Genomic DNA, 14,108 nt, shown 5'->3' with positions numbered 1-14,108 from the left:
TCCAGACGAGTGAGAGCTGATGCACTTTGGGAGGTCAAGTATAAGAGGAAGGTGTCCAGTAAATATTCACATCCTTAGGACCAATGGAGGAATGGAAGGATCTTGGAATGCAAGTCTATAGTTCCTTGAAAGTGGCAACACATGTTGAATATACATATTGCATGCTTACCTTCAATCTTGGGAAAGCTTAAAGGAGATGTCCAAGGCAAGTTACCACAGAGAGTGATAGGTACCTGGAATGGCTCGGTGGTAGAAGCAGATACAATGACAATGTTTAAGAGGCACAGGAACAGGTTAAGGGAAATGGATAATGTGCAAGCAGATGGGATTAGTTTCGATTGTCATCATGGTCAATCCAGATGTGGTAAACTGGAAGGACATTTCCTATCCTTGTATGTTGCCTCAATGTTTTAACATCCTTCCTTAAATAAGGTGCCCAATACCATACACTATACTCCAGATATTTTATTGATACAATTATAGTATAGCGTCCTTACTTTTGTGTTCAATTCCTGTTGCAATACAAATAGCATTCCGTTTGCTTTTCTAATTAGTTGCAATGATGTTTTTAGTTTAGTTTAGAGATACAGCGCAGAAACAGACTCTTCGGCCGACGGGTCCACGCCGACCAGTGATCCCCGCTTATTAACACGATCCTACACACACTATGGACAAATTTTACATTTACTAAGCCAATTAACCTACAAACCTGTACGCCTTTGGAGTGTGGGAGGAAACCGAAGATCCCGGAGAAAACCCAGGCAGGTCACGGGGAGAACGTACAAACTCCGGAGAACAGACAGCCCCCGTAGTTAGGATCGAACCCTGATCTCCAGCGCTGCATTCGCTGTAAGGCAGCAACTCTACCGCTGCGCCACCGTACCGCCTCGATGTGAATACACTTTGTGTATCATGCACCAGAACAGTCAAATCCTAACAGTCCAGTAATCTCTGAACCATTTAAATAATATTATTTTTTTGACTAAAGTGCGTAATCACACATTTTATCACATTTATACTCCATTCTTTGCCCTTTTAATTAACCTATTTATATATTTTCACAGAACCCCCGTGCCCTCCTCACAACATCCTTTATTCCCTACCTTTGCATCATCAACAAATTTTGCAACTTAACTTTTGGTATCTTCATTCATGTCTTTAGATTAATTACAAAAAGTGGAGGCCCAGCACTCATTTCAGTGGCTCACCATTTCTTCCATCCTGCCAACTAGAAAATGATCCATTTATGCCAGCACTCTGTTTCCTCTAAGCCAGCCAACTTCTATCCATGCCAATATTTTCCATCCTAAATCATAAGCTTTTAATTTCCAAAGTAACTTTTGATGTAGCACTTTATTAAATGCTTTCTGGAAATCTCAATCTAATACATACACTGGTTCCCCTTTATCTATAGCACATTTTACATTTAAAAGAGTCCCAATACATGGTTAGACATGATTTCCTTTCAGAAACTTTACTGGCTTTGCCTGATCATCTTTTTTTTTTCTAGCTACCATTTTAAGACTTGATGCATTGCACCAGGACCTCCAGCCTGCATCACCAACAATTTGCTCCGTACCACATTGTAGGTGATTGTAAATTTCCCAGTTCTCCACTCCATTCCAATTCCAGATCTGCAGTTATCTCTGGGATTTTACTTGCACCCTTAATACTGATACATGTTGCCTGTTCACTTCCGCCGCCATCCATTTGTTTTAGTTAACAATTCCTTAGATCCACTTTGTAAGTATTAACACTAATTTTGTTAACTTTTTCTTTTAAAATATCAATGGAAACTCTTATTAATTGTTTCATGCTATATATATATTCCATGAACTCCTGTGTAGGGAAAAAAACGGCAGATGCTGGTTTAAATTGAAGGTAGACACAAAATGCTGGAGTAACTCAGCGGGTCAGGCAGCATCTCAGGAGAGAAGGAATGGGTGACATTTCGGGTCGAGACCCTTCTTCAGACTGAGGTATGGGGAGGAGGCGGGACAAAGATAGGATGTTATAGATGATATAGAATAGATGAGGTCCTGTCCTATAAAATTGCCGTCAGGCAATGAACTTTTAAGTAATATTGAAATTATTTTCTGTTATAGAATATTGCAAATTGAACTTCCTAGTTTAAGGAGCGTTTGAACTATTTTTGATTTCTCCCATCCTCTACTATTGGGTTAAAATTCTTCAGTTGTCACCAGCCTCTTCTTGTCTGAATCAATGTCACACAACCATTCGCAGCAGTTCAACGATGTGGGCTTCACAGCCAACCCTGTTGAGTCCATCACTGACGTGTAGGCTTGGATCCATGGTAGAATCCCTTTCTTTCACTCTTCTCAGCCACAGATAAATAATCCCGATCCAAGCATAATTTCAATCCAGTTGGGAAATTCTTACTTACCAAACCAATCTGTGGAGCTGAAGCAAACAACTCAAACTTTTGACAAAACCATTAATATTCCCTCTCCTTATCATGTGCCACAAACATAGCCAGAAACAGAACAAAATTTAAAATTTTCACGTCCAAGATCAAGGATAGGTTTGTTTAGTTTAATTTAATTTAGAAATACAGTGTGGATACAGGCCTTTCGGCCCACCGAGTCCATGCCGACCAACAATCACCCAAACACTATCCTATACAGAAGGGATAATTTACAAAGCCAATGAACCTATAACCTGCACTTCTTTGGAATATGGGAGGAAACCAGAGCACCCAGAGAAAATCGGAGACCCTCGGGTTCACAGAGAAAGCGTGCAAAGTCTACACAGACAGCACTCGTAATCAGGATCAAACCCGGGTATCTGGCGCTGTAAGGCAGCAACTCCCCTGCTGCACCACTGTGAGTGTTTTCTTGTAATCACTATGAGTTATGAAAAATCTATTATAAGATTTGCCTATTCTTTTTCAATATAGCCATTTTTTGAGAATTTTGTTCCAATAATAACATTTCCTGGCAGAAAAGTTTAATGTTTATCAAAATTTGGACATAATCAAATCCACGTGCCTTTAAAACATAAACGGAAATGGAATTTTGACTTTGCCAGTGATGGGATTCTGAAACTAAATTCAAGTCACTGGCTCAGAAATTCTTTACCACTGGAAATCAATGATTCAGCAAAGGGGCAAAGCCAATTTTGTCTGAGACAAAGGGGGAACAGTGGTTCAATGGTGCTTTATTGTCACGTAAGCAATGTGCAAACGCACAGTGAAATTGTTTTCTTACAAACAGTCCTGTAGAGTATTGCCATACCCAAGCACATCCTTGATCAGCAATTGTAAAGAAATTGTCTACTTAGCCCGCATGCAAAAGGTGCCTTGTTTTGGTGCCATTTTCCAATAGAGTCTATACTTGAGTGATTATAAGTACTGTTCGATCCAGACAAGCCCAAGGCAGATACGGGTCTGTAGCCATTGCCTTCCTTTGTCGACGAGCAACCGACATCCTCTCCTCACCCATCCCCCTTTGTGCCCTGGGGTTACCTCCCACAGCTGACCTTGAAGGCGCGGTAGGTCAGACCCCGGTTCCCTCTCCTCGCCTAGCACGTCCGTCGTTGTTGCCGTCTCCATCCTCCCGGTCTTTGGGGGACGAGCAGCAGTGGCTCGGCGGGTTCCCTCTTTCAGGCCGTGGTCCAACGAGCAGGAGCTGTCTTGGCCACTACTCCCTGCAGGCCACGGTCCCCTGGGTCTTGCGGTCCTCCGCGGTCCGCCGACTCAGCGACTTCCCCTGTAGGCCACGGCGCCCTACAGTTACCCTATATTAAAGGTGACACTCCTAATTGATGCAAAACCTGGCGATTCAAGGTCAATACATACAGGAACTATTTATTAGTTCAAGCTCAATGTCCCAACATGGTGGAAACTTCAAAAGCAGTGGTTTTCACTGAAATTCTGCATCGAATAGTGGGTCCAATTTGAGGTAGCTTTGGGTTTGACTGGCAGGGCTGCAATGGTGACATGCAGTGGATAGGTATGGTATTGTAGTTCTGGAGGTGGCCAAGAAACACTTTAAAGAGATAGGGAGGCTTTGTTTGCAAGATCGGAGGCATCTGGACCACCACCGTAAGCTTGATGGTTACTTCACTGCTGGACTCACAGACAGTGAGTTGATGAAGAACAGCCCGGTTCTGATGAAGGGCCATTGACTGAAATATTTACCGTTCCTTGCTCCACAATGCAATCTGACATACTGAGTGCTTTTATCATTTCCAATTTATTTTCAGACTTCCAGCATCTGTATTTTGTTGGCTTTTCAATTTCCCTTAAATTTTATTGGTCTGTCAAGAATGTTCCTAAATTCCTAGTCCATGCGGCTTCTGCAGTGTGTGTACGTGCTTAGATGTTGCTACAGGAATGTCAGATCTGCTTTGCATCCCCACCAACATTACTGCTGCCCAGCCTGCAGCCTCTGTGCATCTGAACCACATGCGCAGAGGATCCCAATAACATTTCTTGCATGTTTGCAGGAGAAAATTGATTGATTTTGCATCTGTTGTGTAGCATATTAAAGCTGTGGCTCTGTATCAGAATTTCAACAGCCGAAGAAAAGCAGAGGTGGAAAGTTTTTTTTAATATGGCTGGAGTTTTTGTGGGCATCTTCAACCATTCATTATTGAGGTCTGAGGTTCCCACCTGCTTTAAAAGGGCATCAACAATGCCGATGCCCAGGAAGAGGAAGGTGACGTGCATCCATGACTACCGACTGGTGGCACTAACATCCGTGGTGAAGAAGTGCTTCGAGAGGTTGGTTATGGTGCATGTCGACTCCTAGCCCAACAAAAACTTCAACCCATTACAATTTGCCTACCACCACAACAGGTCAACGGAGGATGCGATCTCACTGGCTCTCCACTCTGCACCTTGGACATTAAAAGCACATACGTCATGCTATTGTTCATTGACCATAGCTTGGCATTCAACACTATCATCCCCTCCAGGCTGATTACCAAGCTCATGGAAATGCGTCTCTGTGCATCCCTTTGTACTGAACCCTCGCCTTCCTCACCAACAGCCCATAATCTGTACAAATTGACAGCAACACTTCCTCCTCGATAACCATCAGCATATCATATCATATCATATATATACAGCCGGAAACAGGCCTTTTCGGCCCTCCAAGTCCGTGCCGCCCAGTGATCCCCGTACATTAACACTATCCTACACCCACTAGGGACAATTTTTTACACATGGGAGCACTTCAAGGCTGCATACTCAGCCCCCTGCGCTACCCTCTCTATACTCATGACTGTAGCTGGATACTGTTCCAACTCCATCTTCAAGTTTGCCAATTACACCACCGTTGCTGGATGAATTACAGATGACGACGAGTCAGGGTATAGGAGGGAGATCGATTGACTGACTTTGTTTATTTGTTTGGTTCTTTTGTATACTGTTTTTACGTTTATTATGTGTTTTCAGAGTACTATGTTTCCATATCTGTTGTGCTGCTGCAAGTAAGAATATCATTGTTCCATTTCAGGATATATATGACAATAAAAGGCTCTTCACTCTTGACTGTTGTCTTGATTCTCACAAGATCTGGAATGTATCACTTCGATTGACACGTATTTTTCAGTACTTTCCAGAATAAATTTGGGAGTGCGGTGATTATAGCCTATTAGTGATTCAGCCCAAGTGCTCACACCAGGATTGACAGTGCTTAACCATGCCGACCTGGTCTTGTGTCCTTTTGTGTATTAACTAGCATCCTCAGTTCCTTGTTTCTACTCCCTCCCTCCCTCCCATGCTCCATTATAATGAAGCCTTACTGTATTTGTTAATAATGCATTAAGCATATTTAATGCTAAAGCAAACCATTTTACTCATTGTGCTGATAATTTAGTAGTAAGTGTTTGTGACAACTACCTTTATTGAGAGAACTACTTTTATTGATGCTCATGGCTCTTCAGAAAGGGGTTAAATACTCATTGCATTACATTGGGTTTGACAAGTATTACGGGTGGGGATTTAGGCGCTTGTCATCCAGTATCAGTTTCAAGCAAGTAAAGTCTCTTCAATTTTTCCTTGCTCCATTATAGCACGAAAAGTGCTGGAGTTGCACTGAATTGTACTAAAACACAGAGTGATCAAAATGCATCTGTAGGAATGGCATAGAGCTTCCCTTTACAGTACAAGGGAATTAATCATTAATTAAGTTCATTCAGCTTAACAGTCGCCAATGTCGTCAGCCATTTTTGCAGTTTCTTCATTTAAGGAATCACATGTATGTGTAGATCACACCACACAAAGGGAAAATGCATTGAACACAAATACCACACACACTGAATCACCACACAAAATACATTTACTTTTAATGCGCAACAATGTTTGCTTATGCACAGGGAAAGAAAACAAAGGTGGATAAAATGGCTGTTTAATTTATTACCGGTGCCTTCGAACATACTGCACAGGAACAGGCCCTTCGGTCCACTATGTTTGTGCTGAACATGTACCTGATAACGCCGCAGACCCGAGTTCAATCCTGAATCTACCGCTGTGCTATTTTACCACCCAGGCTGTTACTTTAAATTGGTTTTGTTCTCCTAAAAGCGTAGTTGTCCAATTGTACTTCTCCATCCTTTTTTTGGGAGCACTAGCTGTAAACATTAATAGATCTATCTTTTCCAAATCATTGTAAATTTAACGTTCAACCCCTCATTATGTAGATATTAGAAGAACATTATCAATTTTTTCATTTAGCAAGAATCAAATTAAATGATAGGGGATTGTAGAAGTGCAAGGATATGAAGGCCAAGAAAGGTTGGAATACAGTGATTTTAGTATTTGTAAATGAGAATTTCTGAATTAAACTTGATCGGTAGAAGCTTGTCATTGTTTATAGCACGCTTTGTAGTAGAATCAGCATTGTTCTCTGGATCAGAAATTTAATTCATTTGAAATTGTGCACTGCCATACTACATATATCACGAGAGATGAGTTTCTACTCCAATGTCTCTTTGTTGCTTCTGCCTTCCTTTATTATGCTTTTTAATTAATGTACGTACTTTGTCAAGTCCTTCCTTTAAATTAAACAGTTTTGTTGTTGAAAGCTGAATTTAATTAGGTAATGACTTAGATTTTGAACTTTACACTCCTAATTTAGTTAGTGTCAAATCCAGTAAGCTAACAGCTTTCAATAAAATTTAATTTAAAATAATTTTTCAGAATTATTCAATAATTGTGTGAAGGTGAAAGAGCTTTTTGTAGATGTTGTGATTATGAAGCTCTGAGGAGTGACACCAGTAAAACACCAACCTATGGAAAAAAAAGAATTAGATCTTCATTTGATTTGGAATACAAGCTGTTTAATGGTTTAATTATAATTTAAACTCAATACATAGACAGATTCTAGTGCAGATTTACTGGGTAATTGGATTTCAGACCAATCCTGGCCTCTGAATGCCGGAGCAGTGGACACTCCTGCATGTGAACTCGTTTCCATAATATTAAGTTTCAAAGTTCGACCTACATACATACATTCATTCCTAAGAATGGCAGAACTAGTTTTCCCTCTCTCCAGTTGTAGTATTTTTTTCCCCTGTGCTTTTAGCACAGGAAATTCACTGGATGAATTTAAAAGAGCTCTAAGGGCTAGTGGAATCAAGGGATATGGGGAGAAGGCAGGCACAGGTTACTGATTGTGGATGATCAGCCATGATCACAATGAATGGCGGTGCTGGCTCGAAGAGCCAAATGGCCTCCTCCTGCACATAGTTTCTATGTTTAATACCATCCCATACAATACTGTGGAGGCATGGTTACCATATTGTGTATTTCTGACATGTTCAAAATTGACTTAAGGATGTCTGTAAAAATGAAACATCTTTGTTATTTAAGGATAACCTACAATGGAATTTGTTATAGAACATAGAACAAAGAACAGTACAGCACAGGAATGGGCCTTTAGGCTGAAAATGTTTGTGTGGAACATGATGCCTGGTCAGACACAAAGTGTGGAGTAACCCAACGGTTCAGGCATCATCTCTAGAGAAGATGGATAGGTGACTTCTTCAGATGGGGGAGGTAAAGAGCTTAGACAGGTACATGGATAGGACAGGTTTGGAGGGATATGGACCAAGCGCGGGCCGGTGGGACTAGTGTAGCTGGGACATGTAGGCTGGTGTGGGCAAGTTGGGCCGAAGGGCCTGTGACTCTATGACTCTAAGAGCTGGAGGTGAGAAAAGACCAAGACCAATCAGGACCAGCCACTAATTACCTCAGGCAGGGTGGTGCCCTGGTGGGGCCATTGTTGGCTGGGGAAGGTGTGACCTCACGAGGGATATAACGTGAAGAGCTGAGGGGGGAGGAAAGGAGCCAAGGTAGAGGGAAGGGGAGTGTTGGTAGAAGTTATTTAAAAGTTAGGTCAAAAGTAGGTAGGAGTTGACACAAAAGTGGGTGGTATTGTAGATAGTGAAGATGGTTGTCAAAAATTGCAGTAGGGTCTTGATCGGTTGGGCAGACGGGCTGAAGAATAGTTGATGGAATTTAATACAGACAAATGTGAGGTGTTGCATTTTGGGCTGTTCAACATGGGCAGGACCTACACAGTGGATAGTAGGGCTCTGGGGAGTGTTGTAGAGTAGAGGGATCTAGGAGTGCAGTTACATAGATCTGTTGAAAGTGGTGTCGTAGGTAGCTGGGCTCAAAATTTCTTTTCAAACAGGTGACAGAGGTGTAGAGATGTTCTAGCATTAGTGGTTCTTGATTTTAGATATTCTTTTTTTCTCTGCTTCCCCCATTTTAGCTTCCTCATATGAACAAGCTGAGTACCTTATTGTGCATCTTATTAAAGATGACCATCATATTGTCAAATTGAAAAACAGATAAAACAGATTGGGGCAGCACAGTGACCCAGATTTGATCCCGACTATGGGTGCTGACTGTATGGAGTTTGTATGTTCTCCCCATGACTGCATGGGTTTTCTTTGGGTGCTCTGGTTTCCTCCCACACTCCAAAGACATAAACGTTTGTAGGTTAATTGGCTGCCACACATAGTAAATTGTCCCTTGTGTGTAGGATGGTGCTAGTGTATATGGTGACCGCTGGTCAGCACGGACTTGGTGGGCCGAAGGGCCTGTTTCCGTGCTGTATCTCTAAAGTAAACTAAACGAAATGTTGTACGCTTTAGATTAAATGCTTAGGAGCTATTGTTTTGTGATAAAGTCCGGATGTTGAGCGGGACCAAAGTTTTCTCTTTGACTATGCTAAAATGATACGATGTCAACACAATGCGGACTGATAAATTGTGCATTCTTCAAGGTAATTTATTTGGATGAATTGATAAATTAAGATTATTTCCTCTCTCAAATGGGTGGAAAGGACACATGATACCATCTTGTAGAAGGAAAAAGGATATCTTTCTTGTGTCATAGAATATAGAACAGAAAAAGTACAGAAACAAGCCCTTTAGCCCACAATATCTGTGCTGACCATTATAGACAATAGACAATAGGTGCAGGAGTACGGCATTCGGCCCTTCGAGCCAGCACCGCCATTCAATGTGATCATGGCTGATCATTCTCAATCAGTACCCCGTTCCTGCCTTCTCCCCATACCCCCTGACTCCGCTATTCTTAAGAGCTCTATCTAGCTTTCTGTTGAATGCATTCAGAGAATTGGCCTCCACTGCCTTCTGAGGCAGAGAATTCCACTGATTCACAACTCTTTGACTGAAAAAGTTTTTCCTCATCTCCGTTCTAAATGGCCTACCCCTTATTCTTAAACTGTGGCCCCTGGTTCTGTACTCCCCCAACATTGGGAACATGTTTCCTGCCTTTGTATACGTTTCGATAAGATCCCCTCTCATCCTTCTAAATTCCAGTGTGTACAAGCCTGGTCGCTCCAGTCTTTCAACATATGACAGTCCCTTAATCACGTTCTTCCTGTGGCATGACAACCAGGGTTCCATGCAGAACTGGGGTGGGGGGGAGGAGAGGGTGCTGCACTGATGCAGGAGAGATTTGGGCCTAACGGGTCCACTTGGTCTAGTAATTTATATAACTCTTGTAAAGTGTTTGCTTCACCTTTCTGCAGATGTGAATTTTGCTCAAATTCTAAACGTTGGACATTGTTCACAATGATATTGCTCAGTTTAGTTTAGTTTAGAGATACAGCGCGGAAACAGGCCCTTTGGCCCACCGGGTCCGTGCCGACCAGCGATCCCCACACATTAACACTATCCTACACCCACTAGGGACGATTTTTACATTTGCCAAGTCAATTTACCTACATACCTGTACATCTTTGGAGATCAAGGAATATCAGATCAAGGAATATCTGGTGCTTTGAATTCTCTTCAGAGCAGATTTACAATAAAGAGGCCACATGTTGAAGCTTGCTGCAAGAACAGTTTGCAGCATTGCCAGGTAGCTTTCTCATAGATTTATTTACTGCGGTCGGTCAGACAGACTGCTATGGAAGCTTTCTCTTGATATAATTGTAAATCAGAAGTTTTGCCTCTAAAGCATTAGTTTTAGAGATAAGTGGAAGCAGGCCTTTCAGCCCACCAATTCTGCACCAACCAGCAATTCCCATACACTAGCACTAGCCGACACATTAGGGACAATTTATAATTTTTACTGAAGCCAATTAACTTACAAACCTGTACGTCTTTGAAGTGTGGGAGGAAACCGGAACACCCTGGGAAATCCCACGCGGTCACGGGAAGAATGTACAAACTCCGTACAGACAGCACCTGTAGTCAGGATCAAACCCAGGTCTCTGGTGTTGTAAGGCAGTAACTCCAACCCTGCACCACCTTGCCGCCCAAAATAAAGGCACAGAGAAAATTATGTACCAAAGAAATAATTTATTTTTCTAGAACCACATACTGAAATATTTTGCATTTTTATCAACGCTCTTTGTTTGTTGTGATTTAAGACAAAGCATTAAACTTCCTATTGGATACAGAGACGCCCATAGAAATGTGTAGATGGATGCAATTTGTCATTCTTGACCAAGACGTTTCTTTCAGCAAAGTAGTGCACAAGGTGATGTGATGTAGTGGTATATGGAACAAGCTGCCAGAGGAAGCTGTAGAGACATGTACTACAAGGTAAAAAAGACATTTGGACAGGCATATAGGTAGAAAAGATTTAGAGTAATGTGGGTTAGACACAGGCAAATGGGATTAGTGCACTAAGGCCGCTTGGACAACCAGGACCAGTTGGTCCGAATGACCATTTTCTGTGCTGTATAACTCCATGATTCCAGTCCAATTACATTGTAAATGACATTCAGATTAAAAATATGAATTTGAGGAGATGGGTTAGCCCTCAGTCTTAAAATGAAAATAATCCTTATTACCATTTATTACTCTTTGATTAATGGCTTGTATTAATGGTAAGGTCCTTTTGTTACTGATGAATAAAGTTCAGAATCAGTTCTTATTATCTGTGGAGCTACATATTCCTTTCATTCCAGATTGTCTCCGAGAAGTCTTCTGATACGTTTTAAGTTTCTTAAGTCAATTATTTGTTTTTTTCTTCAGCGGGAGGTGAAGGATGTGATTGCACCAATTGTCTTTGAAGTGACCTACAGCTTGGGCAAGCATATAATTGGCGACCAGTCTGTGAAAGAGCTTCCAGCATTAAAACCAATCTTACGCTGGAAGAAAGGTCATAAACTGGCTCAGCGAAACCAGGTAAAATTTAAGATTGAATTGTTCGAATGCAACAATAGCATGTATCATTTTTTTCTTTCTAATACACAACGATAGTTTTCCAAAATGAAACAAATGCTCTGAACTGTATTGCACTGTGAACGGTGACTGATAGTCGATCTGCTGTTAACCTGTTAATGGTTGTGATAACATTTTTATGTCCAAACAGTGGTGCAGGTGTTTGAGGTGGTGCCTCACGGGTTCTGGGAACCCAGTTCAATCCTGATGTCCGGTGTAGTTTGTGATTATGTTTTCCCTGTGCCTGCATAGGTTTCCACTGGGTGCTCCCTTTTCCACATCACAAAAACATGCAGGTTGGTAGGTTCACTGGCCACTGTAAATCGCTCCCGGTGGCTTTCTGCACATTGGCGTTCATCATTCAGTATTTTGAGTATAGAAGTTGGGATGCTATTGTTGTGCAAGGTGATGGTGAGGGCATCATCTGGGAGTACCAATGTGGCTGTATGGATCTGACGGCATTTTCCCATTCCAGCACCTTAATATGGGTTTTGCTATCTGTGTGCACTACAAGTTAAAGCAGTAAACAGTGTGGTATTGATGGTGGATGCAGAAACCATTATCGTCCCTTTCAAACTCCGCCATGAGGCCACAGTTTGGAGTACTGTGGTCTGTTTTGATCACCCAGCTGGAGGAAGGATGTTGTTAAACTGGAAAGAGTGCAGAGAAGATTTGCAAGGATGTTGCCAGGGCTTGAGGGCCTGAACTATAGGCAGAGGTTAGACAGGCTAGGACTTTATTCCCTGGAGTGCAGGATGAGGCGTGATCTTATCAAGGTGTATAATAAGATCATGAGGGAATAGATAGTGTAGATGCACAGAGTCTTTTACCCAGTGTAGGGGAATCAAAAACCAGGGGACATCGGTTTAAGTTGAAAAGGGAAACATTTAATTGGAACCTGAGGGGTAACATTTTCCACACAGAGGGTGGTGGATATATGGAATGAGCTGCCAGAGGTGCTGGTTAACTCAGGTACTATAACAAAATTTAAAAGAAAGTTGGACAGTTATATGGATATGAAAGGTTTAGAGGGATATATAGGCCTAACATGGGGAGGTAGGACTTGTGTACATGGGGTATCTTGGTCAGCATGGGCAAGTTTTCCTGAAGGGCCTGTTTCCATGCTGTATGATTCTATGACTCTCTGATTCAAATAGAATAGTTCAGGATAGGATTAATGTAAACACATGTGTCTGATGGCTAGTTCAGGATGGGCCAAAGTGCCTGTTATTGTGTTGCATCTTCAATGATCTGTGAAAAATGTGCAAAATCATTGCACATACGATGTATGTTGATGTTCTTCAATTTAAGTTTTATTTTCCAACGATTACATTTTGACAATAATTTACATATATTTTGGTGGATAATGTTTAAAAATTAAGAGCTTACAAAGACTTTGAGAATTTGAAGGATTAATGAAGATATCACTTTAATAACCAGTCTTTACAGCTCAAGCAAATTCAAACTTGGCACAATTGAATGGAATATGGGCCAGGCCATTTTATTAACTTATGAACTGATTAATCAAGGCATTTAAGTACTGAAAATGACATGGACAGTTTGGATAATGGACTACGTTTAGCCCTGATAGGTGATTAGATGATGAAGGTGAAAGGTCATGATTCATCAGTTCATAAGTTCTAGAGCGGAATTAGGCCATTCGGCCCATCAAATCTACTCCACCATTCAATCGTGGCTGATCTATCTTTCCCTCTCAACCCCATTCTCCTACCTTCTCCCCATCAACCCTGACACCTGTACTAATTAAGAATCTGTCAATCCCCACATTAAAAATGTCCGTTGATTTGGCCTCCACAGCCTTCTGTGGCGATGAATTCTACAGATTCACCACCCTCTGACTAAATAAATTCTTCTTCATTTCCTTTCTTTAGGTACATCCTTTTATTCTGAGGTTATGGCCTCTGGTCCTAAACTCTCCCACTCAAGAAAACATCCTCTCCACCTCCACTCTGTCCAGGCATTTCACTGTTCGATAAGTTTCGATGAGGTCCCCCCATTTCCATCTAAACTAGCGACAATTCATTTAATATTTCCCCCCATCCACTGTGACTCTACACAAAGACTGGAATTCTGATCGTTGAATGGCCCTATCTTCAGGTTACCAGAAAATCCATTTTAATTGCAATTGCGCCTTTCCTTTTTGATCCTAGCTCCAATATTTAATAATACTGCAGTATAATGTGGATAAATGTGAGATTATCCACTTTGGTGGCAAGAACAAGGCGGCAGATTATTATCTGGATGGTGCCAGATTACGGGAGGTGCAACGAGACCTGGGTGGCCTTGCACATCAGTCACAGAAAGTAAGCATACAGCTATAGCAGGCAGTGAAGAAAACAAATGGCATGTTGGCCTTCATAACGAGAAAATTTGAGTATGGGAGCAAGGAGGTCCTACTGCAGTTTTAC

At 41.6% G+C, this 14,108-nt stretch overlaps 1 protein-coding gene across 1 annotated transcript in view; it reads left to right on the top strand.

The window, feature by feature from the left end:
- Positions 1-14,108, top strand: part of itga9 (integrin, alpha 9) — a 265,189-nt gene that overhangs the window by 122,785 nt on the left and 128,296 nt on the right. Inside the window, exon 16 of the mRNA XM_078397893.1 lies at positions 11,491-11,643. Within this exon, the coding sequence (XP_078254019.1) occupies positions 11,491-11,643 (153 nt within the window). The remainder of the gene's footprint in view (positions 1-11,490; positions 11,644-14,108) is intronic.

The sequence above is a fragment of the Rhinoraja longicauda genome, chromosome 4 (genome assembly GCF_053455715.1).
Source record: "Rhinoraja longicauda isolate Sanriku21f chromosome 4, sRhiLon1.1, whole genome shotgun sequence".
NCBI lineage: Eukaryota > Metazoa > Chordata > Chondrichthyes > Rajiformes > Arhynchobatidae > Rhinoraja > Rhinoraja longicauda.
Note: the sequence above shows the minus strand (reverse complement) of the source record. Positions and strands in the feature narration are given on the sequence as shown.